The sequence below is a fragment of the Camponotus vicinus genome, unplaced genomic scaffold, assembly GCF_025532165.1.
Source record: "Camponotus vicinus isolate PSW18456_S1 unplaced genomic scaffold, iyCamVici1.0 SCAF_1, whole genome shotgun sequence".
Taxonomy (NCBI): Eukaryota; Metazoa; Arthropoda; class Insecta; order Hymenoptera; family Formicidae; genus Camponotus; species Camponotus vicinus.
The window spans coordinates 8403085-8423854 of NW_028141945.1; the positions used below are offsets into that span (position 1 = coordinate 8403085).

The window sequence follows — 20770 nt, forward strand, 5'->3', positions numbered from 1 at the left end:
TGTCATTAAATACAAAAATTTATTAACTTTTATTTGAAATCAATTAAAAATATGATTAAAGATCTTAAAGGTAGGATTTTGTTATCCATCAGTACTATCGATTAACGAGTAAAAATGATAGCGAATCGTTTAATCGCACATTATTTATGTAAATCATTATACAAAATCGTGAGCTTTTCCTGAATATAGGGAGGAGCTATCATCATAGGTCAGCCGGAAAACGAAAGCTCAACAAACGGTTACGCGAACGCGAGTGAAAATGGCGTTCGCGAACGCGCCTGAGGACAGATTCCTGGCCCATTTGAAATGCATTGAATTTTTAAGTGCCATCCTTTGTGCCGCTGCCGCGAGATAGCCAACTTCCGGTTTGGTTTCTCGCTTTTTGGCCTTCCGTTGATTTTTCATAATTTTAACTTAAAATCTTTCCCGGTTCACTTCAAATTTAACGCTTTTATGATTTTAGTGTACTTTTAATTAATTTAATTAATTAATATGTAATAACTCAAATTGAGAAATTTTTATATTTAATAACACGTAAAAAATAAATTCGATAAATTTATGCAATTATAAAAAACTAGCAATAAAAAATTATAAGGTATACAATTCTATCGATTTTTAATATAATTATTAATTAAATTATGTAACTAAAACAGTTAAAATTAATAGTCAATTTACTATAAATTAACGTTTATAGGTTTTACAGATTTCATTTTTAATAGCATTTCGCTTCTTATTTTCGAGATTTTTTGATTACTAATCAAAAATTATTATGATTAAAAATGAAAACAGACAAAAATTATATCAATTCGAGAGTTATATCAATTCCAAAATAAGCGATAAATCTGTATCTTATTTTACGTAATGGAATTTAACAGGAGAAAGCATGAATTAAAAACGTCAATGTACGGATCAATTATTTAAAGAAATTCTATCATATCGACTTTTTAAAAAACTTTTATTGGGCAGCAAAAGTTCAGTAGACATTGTTTATATCATTTATTTACTAGCATCAAAATGTTCAAAGAATTAAGAAAGGAATAATCGAAAAAATTTAATTAATGAATCTGAATATTAATTAGTTTTTAAATCATAAATAGATAATTTCTCGTGTTTTTGGGACAAAAGATTTGTTAAGAATTAAGCTGAAATTAACGAGACGATATAAAAGAGGCACAAGATTTTGAAAGCAGAGTTAATTTAAATAATCAAAATTGATATGCGTGCGCGGAACGTGCGTTATATTCTTCTCGAGATGTACAGGGCAGAATGCAGGCTGACTTTGGGGTCAAGGACGACTCGGCGGAGCGTGCACCCTGTGGCACCTCCTTTCATTCTGTAACGTTGGGGAGATGTGCCCGATGTTGTTTAGAGCATCGACCGACCTTGGTTAAAACCGTCACTATATTTGATCGTTGCATATGCAATGTTAGACTACGAAAGTTCCAGGTTTTATGGTAAAGCGTTCTTGTAAAGTGACCGTCTTCTAACAATCGCGTATTAAATTACATTAACATGACATGATTCTTTTTTCCATAAAAGTATGCTCTTCTTTTTGTCTGCAATTTTTCATGTTACGATACATTTAGAAAATTAGTATAATAATACTCCAAAGTTAGATACGATATAAAAAAATGTATTAAAAAATAGAAGGAATTTATATAATTTTAGAAGAGCCACATATATTGATGCGAGAGAAAGAAATTAATATTATTTTACAAAATTTAATATTCAGTCTACGAAGCTGAAAATATTTTTGATTTTTAATCCTTTCCATCTTTTAAACTTGCCATTTCAATCGAAATATACTCATAAAAATAGCTTTTCAGTCTGGGGAACGTGAAGAAGATTATTGAATTTTTTTCAATAACATACATTTTTTATGTAATAATTTTTTAATAATTTTTTTAATAATTTGCGGCTTTATCATGTTTACACACATATATTGTTTCCTTGGAAACTCTTGAGACATTATAAATTCACACTCTCGCGAATAGTTGTTTATTCAATTAACAGCTGTGAAGTGTAAGAAAAATAGGGAGGGTGGAAATGTTCGTGCGCTTTCCACGTAAGGAACGATGCGAGCATTAGAGCCCACAGGCCCTTCGCTTGTCTCTACGTGGCTCTCCGCGACTCACCATTGCCACTTTGAAGCTCGTTCACCTTGAGCTCTCTCGAACAGTGATTCTCATTCCTGCTTATTCATTTTCGTTCATATTACATATCATTGTGACACTATAATTACCCAAATAAGTATTCAGTAGGTATCGTATTTCCTAAAACTGAGATTGCAACGTTAGACTTTGTTGATTGAGAATTAAAGCAAACTTGAAATTTAACTGTAATCAATTATAGTAATTGGATATTGATTGTTGGACTGATTGTTGCTTTTTCTTATCATCATTAAAGAGTTATATGCATTAGATGTCATAAACATCTTAAACGTAATTTATAAAGATATAAAAAATGCATCGCGTAAAAAATGCATCTGCGATTCAAATCGATGAGAAATAAATTGTCTTAACGCGACTTCTTTACTTTCAAAATTAAAAATTTCACTCGTTAAGAGTCAATAAAAAGATCTTTTTTAATATTATAAATAAGATATATTGACGGGACATAAAATTGAAATTAATTTTAATACAGAATTGAGAAGTGTCTACGTGTGCTTCTTTTTTTACAATTGCCGAATAAAACTGCTGACCATCCTGTTGAAATCATTCGCTCAGTTTTTATGTTCGTATGACATAATGTCAGTATCGTATCCGGACCGGTTGTAAGCGGATACGCGAGACGAGAACGGGTGTGTGGTATACGTTTTTAATTACACATTTTTTATTTCATTCCGACATCCTTTTACAATACTTGGGGATTAAAGAGATCATTTTCTGTCACGACTGGAAAATTTTCGTGTCACGTTGAATTAATCAAGTCAAATTTCAAGGATCCACGTTTTCGTTTTGCAGATATTCCAAGTATTATATATATTTTTTTTCTTTATACGAATTTCTATTTTTTTTTATGTTTTGACAAGTTTATAATTATAATTTGAAAATCGCACAAACATTTTACAAAGAAAAATATCTTTGTACTGAAACATATCTTTATAAAAAGGAATCATGTCATTATAATATACTTTATTAAAAGATTTTATATATTTTCAAGCTTTATTTTAGAGCGTTCTGTGAATCTTCGCAAATATGTTATTTTATATACAAAGCGATCAAATATATTATTTTAAATTTTCATGCTTTTTCCTTTTTATGAAGTTTTGATAGGGATTATTTTACTAAAGGAAAAGAGAGCAAACAATCGTGTCTCTGACAAAGATAATCGATTCTGGAGTAAGACAATTATTGCAGCAATAATAGTATAGCATTCAGGTGCATACCTGTTGGATGCGAATAGAACAAAGAAGATAAAGGCGAAGGAGCAAAGAAAGGAAGCATAAAGAGAAAGACTATGAAAACCGAAGAGAGCATTTCTACACTGATTAATTTCCCGTAATTTTCGGAGGACCGAAGTTATATTGATGGTTTGTACGGTGATTGGGGGTCGGTTTGTGGTCGAATGGAAGAGAGGGTAGAGAAAGGAAGGCATTGTCGAAATGGGAGGATAACAACATGGCGTTAATTATGCGTTAAGAGCCTCCAATTACAGATTGCATCGAATTTCTCCTAAATATACTTTCAATTAATATTCACGAGTAGAATTGTACAAATCATCTCGGATATGCAGAGCTAGCCTTTATATATTAATATAAATTCTTCAATTTTTTATTATCAAAATTTGGATTAGATGTTTTTCTTTAATAAAAAATTAAATAAATTAACATAATTTCTTTTACAGCATATTTCTTAAATTATTAAGTATTTAAATATATGAATAGATTTTTGCAAATTATGTAGGATGAGAAATAATACAGCATAATTCTAATAAAAAATAATATAATAAAATATATATAATAAATATTTTTTTAAAATTTTGTATAAACTTTAATGGAGAATTCTAAGATTAAAGTTTATAAAGATGCAATGTTATATGATATGTAATATTATAATTACTGTATATAATTATTAATTAATTTTTATAGTTTTCTTTTGAAAAAAATTGGTACTGTAAATTTCTCAGGAAGATTTTTCATTAAAGTTAAAAATTGTAACGATTTGTTATCATTACAACTTGTAATTTAACAATGTTGTATTTTATATTTAATATTTATATTAACTTTAAATTTTAATTACACAAATTATCACACGCGCAGATCACTTTAGCATTAATTTATGTTGAATATTCATAAGATTTTGAATCATATTCTATTGAACATTTATTATAATCTTAAAATAATTTTATATACATTATTTATCAGTGAGTTTCATCTTATGTCAATTTCTTATTTTTGTTTTCGCCGTTTTGAAATCATCAAATACAAAATAAATATGTAAACAATATTTTTATTATCTTGATTCTCGACACAAAAATGACAAGATATCGTTTCCCTTAGTCATGAAGAGACGAGATATTTTTGAGTGCAATTATCATATAATCCAGCGCTTATCACCGATCAGATATGGTGAATTAACGATATATGGTCGATAAACGAGTCGTGCTTCTAAACTGTGATTTCAAGGTGGAGGTCGCCTGAACTGCGCGATTCTAGAATAGTTTCTCGTAGTGGCTCTCTGCACGAGAGCCAATCCGATCGATCTCTCTTCCATTTCCACCCGGAAGTGAGGACGCGATGAAGGGAAATCGAACATTCCCTCGTCGCATATATAGGGTGTCCCGCGAAACAATCAATGAACTTTTCCAGCAGATTTGTGGCGAGTCATTCAAAACCAAAAATATCGTATTTATACAAATATATTTCCGTTCGTTTAATCCGCTAAAAGCTGCAAGCGCACGCAATAAAAGGGTTTTTAAATTTTATGTTTGATTGTTTATCGCACTATTTTTTAGTTTTCAAATAATAATTGAATTTTCGTCGAAAGAATTGCCAGTGAAATAATATTCTTGTATAGACTACCAATCGATTCAGCGTTAAATGGTTATATTTTGATCGTGGTAATCGAGTCACGTGACTCGACCCGCATTTTTTATGGCAAGTGACAAGCGCGCGGGTGGACGATTCGAATCGGCTCGTGCGAAAGGTGCGAGTCGAGTCAGCGAAAGCTTGCGCAATACCTGACCTATTGTGCTCGTTAAGGACATTCGGGATCAGCTATTGGATAAGATTCCTTTCTCCCTTATCCTCCATCTCGTCTTTATCATCTCGCTTTCCTACTCCTTACCGCGATGCGAACGACATCGTCCTCGGGGATATACCCCTATCGGGAGCTGAAAGGGATTGGACCTTCAGGAAGGAAACCCAACTTCCAGCCATGCTGAAGGACCTCCACCTAATTCTATGGGACAGAAGTCTCAGGATTTAGAGCGGAGGTGCACTTTGGGGATTCCTCCCTTCTAACCCTCTCTCGTTCTCCCGCTCGCTTCCTTAACGATCAAGTGGATCCTGCGAAGCTAGCAGGAACGTCGGGATCATCGCCTTGTCCGCAGATTCGCTTTAGAAACGGGTTCTTATGAAAGAAATTCAGAGGAAATTGGGAAGTAACACGTTGGTGGCTACGCTGTAAATTGCGTTCTCGAGTAACAACTTTTTGGTAATGATTTTTTTAGAAGCTCTTTTAACAAATTTTTTTGTAACGCATTGCTTGAAATAATTGAGGATATTATTTTAAAGAGTTGCATCATCTAGTAGATATCTGCGGATTTTAATTCACACTGACATATCATTTAAGCGTGTTTTAATTTTTACGAAATGCATGTATTTTTTCAAGTTAACATTAAATTTATGGAAAATTGGGGGAAAAATGGAAAATATTATTGTACAATTTTTAAGTTGAATATCACATTAAAATTTACATTTTATGAATACTTTTCCATTTTTAACGAGAAAAAGAAAAAACTGTAAAATTTCTCAGTTACTTCTGATATAGTTTAAAGTTTAGTTGTTTAAGATATCCAATGTTGAAATCTGAAAAGTTGCAAATGCTATTGCATTTCATGTAGATAAAGTCGCGGCTTTTTTGCTTCCTTCCGTCTTTAATACAAATTCTCAGCATTTGAGATGACGATTGATTTCGTTCTTTTTTCTCCTTGTCGATGTATAGGTCGTATCTAAGAAAGATTGCGTTCAATAGATCGTGCCAACTGGTATCCGGAGCGGGGTGTCGGTCTCGACGACTACTTTTTCCTTTTTCTTCTTCCTCTCCTTTCCGTAAAATCGTGTGGCACATCGTAACCTTTCATGACACCCTTCCTCTTTTCTCTTTGTTCTCTGATTTTCACGACGTCTGTAAAATTGTTCGAATTTTTTCTCGAAAACTATAGGATCAGTAAAAAAAATTAAAAAAATTTTTTTTATTTTCTCGCTGATTGTAATCTAACTTACTGGACACGCTGTGTGTGTCTATATTTGAAAGCTATTTTCCAAAGACCTAAATGTGAAACTCGGACGAGTCTCTAAGTTCTATGCCGTTGGACGCAACCCAACGTGATGTGTATACCGTGCCATTGCAATTGCGTTGTCGAGTACATCGAACCCGCGCAGGTGAAAGTGAAGTAAAGCGGTATTCTCGCACATTCGTTTGTTAGACGATCGGTTCCTCGATTTGTGAAATCGGTAATCCAAAGGTTAAGCCGATTCGATGTGACAAAGTTACATTCTCATCGACGCTATTCCTTCATCGTATCAATCTGCGAATAAAAATTTGCATATTAGATTAATATAACTTTAGATATTACTAAATTTACATTTGAATTCAAATTTTTGCCCGGAAAATTAAAATGCATTTTGTCTTCAAGCGCGTAGAAAACTGACAAATAAAAAAATTTTTAGAGTCGTATCAGTGTGATTAAATTTTTTCTATATAATTATACTTATTACATCATTCTTAAAAATACAAAGATGATTTTATGACACATTCTGCGGGAATATTTTTGAAATTATACAGTAGAAAAGACGGAAGGACGAAAGAATCGAAATACTTGGTCGTGCTTTTTCAACTGTAACGAATGTTATATTCGACCTGGATCGACCTATAGACACGCTACACGCGATTATCGGAGTCTGGCTAACGGTCGGACGTGCTCTAGCAAGTAACTGTATCGTTCTAGAAAACAGCATAGTACGTGCTCGGTGAGAGGTTAACATGGGTTATTTGTGTTCATCCAGAAGCAGTATATATGCGCAGAGGGAAAAAGAAGGGAAAATATAAAAAAATTGTTTGTTGAATAATGATGCAATAACGATGTAACAACGCTCATACAAACATGCGATGTTCTTTGTAAATTTAGTTTTTTTATAAAAAGACCGAAGCTTTTTATAAAATGACTAAATTTGCATGAAAAAAACTTGCGAAATATCTTAATATAGTATACAATAATTTCAAGTAATTTTTTTATAGTTTTACAAACAAATATTTACTAGTGTAATAAATAAAAAAATGGAAGACGATAAGAGAGGAATTAAAAAGGAATAGCCATTGTGTCTGTATAATGTCAGATAATATTGGTGGGATTCTAATCTTTGCAGCGTGTAATCGTAACTCGTGACAATCGTGCGCTTTTGTCCCTCTTACTTGACCTGACCCAAGCCAGGAACGAAGTCGAGAAAATTGTGGATGTAAACGACTATTTGATATCAAATATATTTTTTTTATTGAACTTTTCATTATAATTTTATTATTATGATTTACATAAATTTTATTGTTGAGATATTTAATAATATATTAAGATTAAGATTAATTATATTAAAAGAGAGTTCAATTTATTCCGAATACAAAAAGTATAGCAAAAGTATAGTTGAAACAATCGATCTTTTTATCTTTTTTTTTTATATTTTATGAAAATAAGAGCTAACTCTGTTAATTTGTAATGAATGTTAAATATGGATAAAAGACGACATAAATTTTAAGATAAATTTGAACACACTTTTGTGTGTGCTGTGTGAATTTTGCAATACACAATATTCGTATTAGTATATCTTCAAGTTTTTTTAACAAATAACTGAAGTTTTTTTTTTACATACAAAAATATTTAATCCACAAAGATGATAATTTTTATTGATAGAAATTATTTTGAATTTATAATTTTGTTTTTAATTTTTCGATCAGTAGAAAGTATTCTGTAGCTCTTTGAGATATTCTATATTATTATCTTTATTTCTATTTCTATCTATATTTTATCATATTATAAAAAGAGAAGTAGCTCGAATCGAGGATATCGGAGTATGAGAATGGATACATTGGCGGGGAAAGGAGACGGGGAAAGCTTTACGCTCGAGTCATGCATTGAATAAGTCATGAAGGATCCTGGTGATAAGCGATTTTATCATTCGGCGAGAAACCGTGCGACTGCGCAATGGGAACAAAGTGGATGAATGTTGTGTGTTACAAAGTTTACAAACAAATAAAGATATTTTTTAGCATTGACATCTCCCGCGCTCCTTACAACTGCTAGATTAGTCCTCTAATAATGATATGATTTTCAAGAAATATCATTAATCATTTTGACTCTACTTGTTTTACACTTTCCACGTTTAGAATAAAAAATAAGCGTATTATAAAAGCGTATGAAAATGTGCTGTAAAAGTACGCGAGATAAGTATGCTGTAAAAGCCAAAGAGTTGAGCTGTATTTGGAATATAATATCGCTGGGAAAGATAAGGCGGCCGCGAATTTTTCCTGCTCGCTGGCTCTTCGATGAACCTCAAACGAGACTTTGAGGCGCGATGAAAGTTTTATGGAGGAAGTACGAGAACGAAGTAAGAAGAGGGGGAGCCGCGAGACTCCAAATTTTACGATCAACAAAGTCTTACTCTCGCATCCGGGAAAAGCGAAACGACTTGTCAGCCAATGCTTGGCTTTTCTCGATTCAAGAAGTTTTGCGAGAAGCAGACTTGAAACAGGAGAAGCGGTTTGAGTGAGATGTGAATGAAGAATTGCGTACTCGTAAATTGAATTAAAAATATAAAACTTTTATATAAAATATAGAAATATAAAAAAATGATTGTTAGGTTCAAAAAATATGGAAAAAATTTGTAAATTTATTTACAAATATTTTGAATTGCATTATACAATTTTTATGTATTATAACGAAAAGGAAAAAGTAAAGAGAGAGAGAGAGAGAAAGAACGAAGCTAATAGATGTAGAGAAAAAGAAGAAACAGGAGAGAAATAAACGAAGCGGCCGATGAAGAGTACGAAGAGAAATAGCCGGCACAATCACGTGCGGGTTCGAGAGGTCAAGATCAAGTTGCCGAGAGAGATGCGATCTGGAACCCGCGAATACTGAGAGAAAAGGAGAGGTACGACGAGAGAGCGTGGGAGAAAGGAGGAGAATAACGCGGTCTCCTAACACCGACTTAAAAATAAGATGGCAATCGGCCAATGCTCCTATTTGACTACACGCGATTTTTTAACCAATTTTCGCCTTTCTTCTCGTAAACGTAAGAACGTGATGCTGTACAATGGTTTGATAATAACCGGACAAGAATGGTTATATTTCGCATAATTTCATAAATAGATGTAACGTTTAATATGTTGATTTTACAATATAATCATAATTTAGTTGTATAAAAAGAATTAAAGGAAGGAGAGATAAGGCAGCACGTTCTTTCAATATTGAAGGAGAGATGCGTTTATCTCTAAAATCCCTTGGATACGTGGTCGAGGTAGCTATTCCGAATTGGGGAGTCTTAATGAAAGCACGTGCGGACTCGCCTTTGTCGCTCGCTAAAGATTTCGACACAGCAGACGCAGCTTAATTAAGCGAAACCAGTATACAGTCTTGTCCGTACGTTTACGTGCCGCTGAATATTCACGTGAATACACATTCAACTATAACGGGCATCTCATAATCGGTTATAATTGTTACCCCTACTTAAATCTTGCATATTAATATAATAATTTTTTTTAGTAGGAATTTTATATTTGCAATGTATTCGATTTTAATGTCATACGGCTTTACCATTCTTTTCCTTACATTTCTAAAAATTTTTTGTAACTCGAAAAATGGTGAAAATTTTGCAAAAATTAAATCTACTATTGTAAAAGATCATTTATCAAACAATATTTACTTTAGAATATCATCTTTAAAATTTTGATTCAGAATATGACACTTAAATTTTTCATATATGTATTCAAATATTAAAAGAATCGCTACGATTTTATTTGATAAATTAAAAATTAAGCTGCGAGAACATCGTGATGTAGAAATTCAAACTATTCTTAGTTATACGAACATCTGTTTTACATCGTATCTCGAATGGTCGGGTTTATTATAATCCTGTACGATTAACTGAGTCAAAGATGAGTGGAAGACGAGAAAGGATCTTGCGAAAAGAAGCTTGCGGGGATCTGAGGCAAAGCTCTACTTTAAATGGAATCCCATTTTGAGAAGCTGCATACAGTTTAATTAAGCCAGACCCATTTCGCTTGTGTCTACAAACGGTATTTTGCAGTAATGCCTCGACCATCTCTCTCCCTCTTCTCGCTCTCTGTTCAACCTCTCTATAGAGCGGATGCCAGTTGAAGGAAGTCCAAGTTCGCCTAAGTCTCGACTCTCGAGTGTCCGTCCTAATGAATTGCTAAACTATCCCGAATCGCCTCTCAAACGAAAGCTCGTCTTGCTTGAACGGCTACCCTGCTTTGTACTCCGTTTAATGCTCGATTAATCAAAAGTATTAATTTTGAAAGTAAGAAAGTTTGCAAAGTTGAGAAAATTCTATCGGTTAATAGTTGATAAAAAACAATTAGAATTGATTAGATATTAATTATAATGGAAAATAGTAAATTGGAATTAAGAAAATTTTGCTTTAATTCATTTAAAAAGTAATGGAGAACAATTAATTTTTTTTTTAATTTAATCATATATATAAAACTATTACTTTTTCAAATTTATTTAACGAGCAAATTCAGGATTATATTTTGAGAGTAATTTTTTTCTATCCAGGGAATTTTTTGATATCAATATTATTATTGTTTTATATTTTTGGTCATTTTATTCTGTATAGTATTTCATCTCATTTTATTCAAGATTATTGAACATGTTCAATATTTACTTGAAGTATCTTAAGATAATAGCTGTTAATTCTAAATTTTTTTTAGTCGAAATGCTGCATAGATATTTTTTAGAAGTGCAAGTGCAATAAATAGCAAGTTCTACTGCTTACAACTTTATATTAATTGTTTGCTAATATGAGAGACGCAATATAAATTTACCGAAATAATTAATCAAAGATTAAATAGTATTCAATTATACATGATAAATTATGATGTGATTACTAATGACTGCTAGAATAATGAAGGTTATTACATACTATAGGATTCTCAGAATAGATCAAACTCTTTCATAGTTTAATATGTCGCAATAAATAAAAACTAATAATACGTAATTCATATCACACATAGCTCGATTAATTATAAAATTCTAGCATTAATAATTCTAGCATAATTGTGTAAGAGAATTACATACAAATAAAAATGCAATAAGATATAAATAGGATAATAAGATGCAAATAAAAATAGAAGAAAGAGAGAGAGAGAGAGAAATGCAAAAGAGTAAAAGACAAGAATGAATGACAAATGTGCAACAGGGGGTGATGTTTCAGCAATGTAGTGGGGTGGATGCAGAAAGAGGGAGAAGATATCGGGGGTAGAAATAAAATTACGAGGCTGTTTACAGGAGGTTGTTAAAGCGATCTAACTCATGGCCGGCCATTGCTCCCGCCAGGCTTGGCTACGCACTTGCAACATTATTCACGCTTTGTACAGGTCGCCTCAAACGTAACTTTAGTTTTGCAAATCAAGAATCAAGATGCTTAAATATTTGTATTTAATTGCTTAAATATTTATATTTTAAATCATCGATTTATTAAAATATAATAGCTATTTATTTATTTATAATAACTCGATGATTTCTTCAAATTGAAGGATAGAACGAATAGGAGAGGGGGGAGTGTGTTATTCTTCGGTCCCCATCCGGCGACTCGCAGGCGAATTAATACTCGACTGTTACTTCGCTTGCGCACGTTGCACCCCAAGGCATTCTGCCCTTTGAGGGCAATTCCCCCCTGATCCGCATCCCCGCCTTCCTAACCACGTCTTTGCCGAAGTAAACTCAACGACTCCAACGCGAGCATTCCGTGCGAAGTATTTATTCATCAGCGTACCCCTGGTACGTTGAACACAGCCGTTACAAGAATTTCATAATGCCGCTGTCACGCGCTGTGCCATTGATTGAAGGATCACCTTTCCCCTTCACCTTCTCCCTCCATCCCCGATCGTCGTTAATTTCCTGCCACCGCAAAAATGTTACCAGCGATTAGGATGAGGAAGCTTCTATAGTATCCTGCAAAGCGATTTATACAAAAAGATATTGGTTTTCATTTATACAACGTTTTAATTTTGAAGATTTTATAATTTAAAGAATAAAAGTGGACAAAGTTACTAAAGATTTTTTGCTTAGAATTTTTTTATTTAAAAAAAAATTTTTTTATATTTTTAAAAACTAATATTATTAATTAGAACATTTATTACATGATTAGCCTCAATATTTTCGATAAAGAAAATAATATTCGCATCTTGAAGAAGCCACAGTGAAAAGATATTCGACGTTTCCGGAACACCTTGTATTGTATATATGTCGAGTGCCTAGACAGACATAGACATAAGGACACGTGGATAGAAATACGTCTACTTACGCTTGAAACACGTCCACTTCGCGACTCGCAGGGTATAATACCGTTTGATGACGTCATTAAGCCAGAGTTGGGTTTATTGTTTCTCGTAAAATGTACGTGCAATCTCTCTCTATCTCTGGATGGTTTTCTTAGTTAAGCTTTGTCCATACTGTGTCATCGAGAGACATCCTTCTCAACAAGATATTTATTGTAAAAAGAGTTAAAATCGACAGTGTGCTTTAAATTTATATTATATTAAAAATGTGCTGATTATTTAATGAAGAATTTTCAAATCGTCTGAAATTTACATTTTTTTTAAACGAGACAAAATTTCACACAACTATTTAATTGGGATTAAAATTAGGATTGGTTAGTGATTTTAAGGTAGAGAAGAAATTTTAAGAAATTTTTAGTGATCAGAATTCCTTGAATATGTATAATATTAAATTATATTAGTGCTGTTATTATATATCTATCAAGTAAAGTTAAATAATTGCATCTTTTAATACACATCTTCTATTGCGAAAAATATTTGTAAAAAATCAGACCACATTAATTTTATTTGACAGGAAGTATAGAAAAATAGAAGACAAGAAATCGTTTACAATTTAATATTGTAAACGTCTGGAAAACATCATTTTTCTTTCATTATTTCTCCAATTTATTTTTTTCTATTTTTTTGCTTTCTTTCTTTTTGTGTGAACCCGCCTTAATTCTTCCGCGCTCTCGTTCTTTTATTGTCGCGGTCTTTATTTTCTAGAATAGGTAGTTATAAATCGGTCATAAATTTATAATTAAATGCAATTTAACGCACGCAGTATGCACACATTTTTATGAAAGCGTTGAAAGTAAATGTCATTCCACACTGATTAAAACATCATTTAAGACAAAACTTCTCGAGATGATGTACATGAAAATGTTATCTGATGTTAGTATTAATATTGATAATATTTTATAGTATTTTTAGTGTTAGTATCAATAATATTTTTAATAGTAATAATGTTACAATCGTAATGTAACGAATTTTTTTCTGTTGCAGGAGAGCTCACCTTAGGACTTGCCTCGAGAAGCTGAAGCTGCTGGTGCCACTTGGGCCTGAAACTTCGAGGCACACTACATTGGGTCTTTTAACCAAGGCCAAGCGCTTTATCAAGGTGAGTCTGATGGATGTTATCAAGGTAAACTTGATGAAAAATCATGAGAAGTCATAAAAAGCGCAAAAGATAAAAAGTTTCAGGAGATAGATAATTCTTTTATTTTCAATAATTAGATATGATTATTGTAGGCTTGTATTCAAAGTTTGTCGTGCACTAGAGTACAAAAGAAAAATTATTATTGTGAAAAATCACAATACTTGAGGTTCGAGATATAACAGATAAGATGTAACCTGTGGCGCATTTGAAATGTATTGTTTTTCAATTGGGATAATTTCGGAAGAAACAAAAATGAAGGTGAAGAAAGAATATCACGCGGTATAAAGAAAGAGTAAGGTGTGTAGCAACGGAGTGGCAACGCACACAATGGATGCGTAGTTAGTAAATTACAGATTGCCAGGGACAATGGCATGTGTACTGTGTAAGTGCGTGTGCGCGCGTCCATGTTTTTCACGCAGTCTACAGGGTGATGTGGATAAAAGCACACGCAAATTCTAACAGGTGATGAGGATGCTAAGCATATTTCCATTAGCAATGATTTTTGTAAATAGTATTTAAAATATATACTATTTGTTCGGTCACTCTATGTACATATATACACGTTCCAATGTGTATTTTTGAGGTGTACTTAACGTGATAGTGTGACTCGCTCATTTTTTATCTAATTTATTTTTTGCAATTTCAAGTTTCTCTCTTTCTCGATATAATAAAAAATATCGTCTAAATGTGTTTAGATGAGTTTTTATCTTTAGAGAAAGAAAGAAAAGTTTTAGGAATAATTGAAAAGAAATTTTAATAATAAAATATGTAGGTGTGAAAATTATTAACTTGAATAAATTGTTATATAATTTTAATAAAAATTAATTTGATTAATATAAGAGACAAATAGTTGTAAATGATAAGTATTATTTTATAATAATATATCGTATAAGGCGCTTTATATGCTGATATAATTTCTAATCATCTGTCAAAATTTGTGCACTTATATTCGCAACACCCTGTAGAATGACGGGTAACAGTGCGTATCCACCGTTCATTCGTGCATGCATAGTCCGCGTGGGAGACTTAGCGTGTACATCAATCTGACTCGCAGATACCTATGTACATTATACAGGGTGACCCATTTTAACTTAGGCAGCCAAATAACTCGAAAAATAAGCAAGATAGAGAAAAATGTTTTAGACAAAAGTTGTATGGTTTCGAGGGGGCCATAAGATGGTATCATTGGTTTGACCTTGAAGAGTCATTTGAAGGTCACGTGAAGGTCACTTCAATTTTTTTAAATGGAACATCCTATATATTTTTGTACATTCTTGTAGCTTATCTCGAGAGCTTTCCAAAACACTATAATTAAGTACATTTTCGTTAAGTACTTTTTGAGTTATGAGGCTTGAAATAATTTCTTAATTTTACATAAACCGTAAAATATCTTGTAAAATATTCATTTTTCGATTACCTTACCTTAATAGTTTTATGTACAAAATAATGAGAGGAATCAATTGGTGTAAAGAAAACACATAGTTGTTTCGAAGAAAAAATATGTAATTTGCAATTAACAATTCCATATTTTTTCTTAAAAACAACTATGTGTTTTCTTTACACCAATTGATTCCTCTCATTATTTTGTACATAAAAGTATTAAGGTAAGATAATCGAAAAATGAATATTTTACAAGATATTTTACGGTTTATGTAAAATTAAGAAATTATTTCAAGCATCATAACTCAAAAAGTACTTAACGGAAAGGTACTTAATTATAGTGTTTTGGAAAGCTCTCGAAATAAGCTACAAGAATGTACAAAAATATATAGGGTATTCCACTTAAAAAAATTGAAGTGACCTTCACGTGACCTTCAAATGACTCTTCAAGGTCAAACCAATGATACCATCTTATGGCCCCCTCGAAACCATACAACTTTTGTCTAAAACATTTTTCTCTATCTTGCTTATTTTTCGAGTTATTTGGCTGCCTAAGTTAAAATGGGTCACCCTGTATGCTTGCGTTAGATACGTTAGAAAAATGTTCGCTAGTCCGCCATTTGAGGAGAAAAGTTGCTGCGCACAATTTAAGTCCATCCGTAAGATTCAGCATCAATACCAGAAACATAGTGATATTTTAACGTAAAAAATAATTTTAAAATATGCAATACTATCATAAGACGTTTATATGAATATTTCATAAAATTAAAACTCTCGGGATTCGATTTTGCAAAGATTTAAAGCAAAAATTTGGTCGACGAAATAGAGAAAGGGAAGATGGAGGAGGAAAAAAATAAGTTAAAAGAGGATAAATGGAAGCTAAGAAGGCAGCGGGAAGAGGAATCGAGAGACACGAAAGTGTCATTTCTCTGCAAGAATAGCTTATACATCCTCACGAAGAAGTAAAGCAGAGAAAAGGGTGAAACACGGGGAAGGAAGAGCAGAGGGGCGAAGCGGACTTGTATTTTGCGCGGTTGGCGACGTGTAATTCTTCATTTGTCTGCCTCTCTGAACTTCTTCCCTTCTATTTTTCGCTTTATCTTTTTCACACTCTCAATGAGACATCTTCGTCGCCATTTTTATGGCTAATTATTTCACGCCCTCTTTGTTTTTTACTCTATTCATCTCTTGGCATAATATTTTTATCCAGAATTTCTGAGAGAAATTTATAATTTTTTAAAAATGATTTACTATGATATTTTTTGTTATACATATATAAATATTTTTAATGTCAATTCTGCAACTAAATTAAATATTTTTCTTATTAATTACGTGGCAAAGTGTTCGTGAAAATTTTGATTATATCACAGTTAATGACACAACGTAAACGGTAGGAGTGAACCGAATTGTGAGGTCGGTCGATTTGTTTTACTGAAGAGGTTTATCCTGTTTCACCCTCGCCTTAACCTCGTTTCATTTACGTTGTAAATTCATATCGGGCTGAATGGAAATCGAGCACGAAATCAGGAACTTTCCTACGAACGTGGTACCAGCCACATACAATCGACATAAACACACACGCAGACATATTTCGTCTATCGTATGGAACTGTTATCTGCGATCAGGTGATTCCGTCACCTGCTACTTCCACCCTTGTGTCATCCACTTCACACTCGGATCGCCATTGATTCCTAGTTATCTAGCTTTTCAAGTTCGCAAGTGAGAAATATCGACAAGATTGATAATAATGCCGAAACGATCTTCATTATTTGCATAAATATTATAATATAACAACATATTACGTATATACATATATACGTAATATACATATAGTATATATGTTATATAACAATATAACAATATACAATAATAATTTGTTTGGAATCAGTGGCTCCGATAGCAGCTCTGAAAGGCGATTAAATTCATATCAAAATATTTTAAAGTTTTAAAATAAAATCCAGAAACTAAAATCTTCCAAGATTTTCTTGCTAACGCAAGATTTTAAAGATCTTACATTTTGCGAACTTTCGAAATGGGATTCGAAAAATCTCATAATTAACGCACTTCAAATACTGCGCAGTAATATATGCATTAGTGCTTTATTATTTCCCGTTCGGCAATTTGCACCGGAATTGGCCAGCCTCTTCTAGGTAAGCACTCATTGTTGCGTTACGAAATGGCATGTTGTGTACAATAGAAAGGAAACCGATTAACGGCCAATATCGATCAGGACAAAGAGAACGAAAAGATTTACACATATATGATGACAAATGAATGATTAAAAGTTTTACGTGTAATGACTTACATTTTTCCACATACGATCAAAGTAAAGCAACAAACAAATGCAAATGAATAATCGTGAATAAGTCTTCTACGACTGTTGTATAATCATTATTATTAAATCGTAACTGTATTAATAATACCTCTAATGAATCTTTTAGAAAATTAATATAAATCTAATAGTAAATTAATATGAATCTAATAGTAAATTAATATAAATCTAATAGTAAATTAATATGAATCTAATAGTAAATTAATATAAATCTAATAATATAATTTCCAGGGGGTGTCTCACTGTCGCAATACATGTACATTTTTCCTGGAATTACTTATGCATTACTTCGAATTACTTCGCATTACTTCGAATTACTTCAAATTACTTTGCATTACTTCGAATTACTTCGCATTACGTTGTATTATTTCGCATTTTACCGCGCTTACGTCTGAAGCAGCATCGATAGCATAGGAATGGGGATGAGTGGGGGTCATTTTGGACGGTACACAGTGTCTGTATGCATGTGCGGCCGTGCAGAACCATCCCCACTCGCATACTGTCGATGTTAAACTTGTAGAAAAGTTCAATCTACAAGATAGATCCACCTTGCCTACCGGCGGGGCGGTTGCGGGAGGGGGGGGCCGAAGGCCCCCCTTGCACCCCCTGCGTGTGTGTGTGTGTGTACACATACATTTGTGATATTTTTTAATTGTATTAAATTCTATATAAATTTAAATTGTTTATCTTTTTTTTATTTACCTTTAATTTACCTTTTTTTGTGTTTTTCTTCGACTTGCGAGTTCGACCGCTATTTTTAAGTTTCATATTCGTGTTCAGGAGGTAAAAATACGTAGAAATTGGGTATTCTTAACCATTATTTCATATAAGTTGGTTTTCCGAAGGTTTACCTTATTTTTGTATTTATTATTTTTATCCTTTTTCAGCCTATATCTCCAAAACTATTTGAATCCGATCCTTATATATATATATATATATATATATATATATATATATATATATATATACGAAATTACTCGGGAAAATCTTCCCTATAACATATTTAAAAATAAAGCAAATCGGTGAACAAATAAAGTAGAATCTTTATGTCAATATTCCTCACATTTATTTGTTAATAACTTTTGAATAAAGAACGACCGCCGGCTAAAATCTTCAGAATGTTAATCAGGGATAACATCTTCACAACATACGTCAATAACACATTTGTGCGAAGGTGGGTCCTTTTTAGGCATAATTACCAAAAACTGTTTTGTTAAATAAAAAGAAACACGGATGCTTAACTCGTTGCATCTATTATTTTGTACTTACAATTAGTACCGAGAGCTTGGAATTTCCCTAACGAGTACGAATACCCTGGTCGGGAGATATCGGGTGCAATATACTCTCTCTGCACGCGCGTCTAGGTCAAATTTATTTTTAATTAACGTGCAAATGAAATGCACCGGCCGGCGAAACTTACATGAGATTGCTTGAAAATTCCGCCGATTATCCCCAACATTTCGCGCGCACAAATTCGACATCGCGTACGTGAAAATAAAAACATGATACATTCATTAAATTTGTCCGACCGGAACGAGAGAATAGACGATTCTCTCTTATATTCGTGGAAAAAGCTTTTTTTCAGATAATTAATTAATCATGCACGCAAATTCTCGGGATTGTTTCTGTATTATGTAAGATTATCTTGTTCCGTTGGCGTACAAGTAGCGAACAAATTGCGTTTTATATCGGACAAATTTAACAGCGAGAAGGGCGGGAGCGAAGCGTGTAATGGGAAAAACGAATCTGCTGCAGAGTAGATTTATTACATCCGAAGCGATTACCCAGGGGGTGTCTCACTGTCGCAATACATGTACATTTTTCCTGGAATTACTTATGCATTACTTCGAATTACTTCGCATTACTTCGAATTACTTCGAATTACTTTGCATTACTTCGAATTACTTCGCATTACGTTGTATTATTTCGCATTTTACCGCGCTTACGTCTGAAGCAGCATCGATAGCATAGGAATGGGGATGAGTAGGGGTCATTTTGGACGGTACACAGTGTCTGTATGCATGTGCGGCCGTTCAGAACCATCCCCACTCGCATACTGTCGATGTTAAACTTATAGAAAAGTTCAATCTACAAGATATTGTATCTCCTGATTATTTGAAGCAACTTCTCCTTTTTACTGGATATGACAATATCACATCAATAAGCAAAATAAACGAAGAAAGACTTCTTTTGCCAAAGAAAAGTTAACTTTATTGTTAATTCCTGAAGAAAAAAAAGATTTTTTTGGTATATACACGGCAAAAGAACAATATTTTGAAATTTTATTTAGGCATAAAGAATTATTAAATATATTAATTAAAAGTAGTAAAATATGTTTCTTGAATCTACTATTCTTGAAAAAACTCAAGAAAAAAATTTAGAATGTTTATGTGACGTTAGTACACAACATCAAAGTCTACGTCTAATAAACGTAAATGCTTAAATAAAGATAGAAATATATATAAAACGTAATAAAAATAATTTTGATGATACAATTAATACATCTAAAAACAAATCTTCTTATTTAACTGAAAACGATAAATCTAAAGCTGTTAATCATATTAAAAACGTAGTTTCAAATTATATTATTAAATTCCTACAAAGCATCGATTATGATGAAGCTAAAAAATCACAAACTCTTTCTAATTTAGATAATATTAGCATAGAAATAAAAAATCAAACTGCTTATGTAAATTGCACAGAGTGCAATTTTTTTTCTAAAACATTTACACAAATTGAAAATAATAAATATCAATGGGTTCTTTCAAATTTTAATAAGCATTTTAAAACGCATTTTAAAAATAAAAAGGCTCAAAATATGGTAAAAAATTCTAACATTTTAAATTTTCTTCAAGTAAATCCAAAATCTAATGTAATAGAAAAAAATATTAATGAACAACCTGATGAATGTAATAACAATGTCGTCATAATTCCGTATGATAATGCACTCAAGAAAATACATGTATGGAAGCTGAAAAATTATCAAGTGTCTCATTATGTTCTTCATCAAGTGTTGATGATTCGATTCAAAAAGAAATTAATTTTATTGAAAATGTATCACAAAGTTCTAGTTTCATATGTACTCAACTTTATATGGATGATCAACTAACATCACATAATGCAAGT

The 20770-nt window shown here is 32.3% G+C and overlaps 1 protein-coding gene across 5 annotated transcripts in view; it reads left to right on the forward strand.

Moving 5' to 3' along the window:
- The window catches only part of Mxd (MAX dimerization protein), a 41297-nt gene that overhangs the window by 9911 nt on the left and 10616 nt on the right, over positions 1-20770 (forward strand). For all 5 annotated transcript variants that reach the window (XM_083100313.1, XM_083100324.1, XM_083100335.1 and 2 more), the window contains one exon: positions 13779-13893. In XM_083100313.1, coding sequence (XP_082956439.1) covers positions 13779-13893 — 115 coding nt within the window. The remainder of the gene's footprint in view (positions 1-13778; positions 13894-20770) is intronic.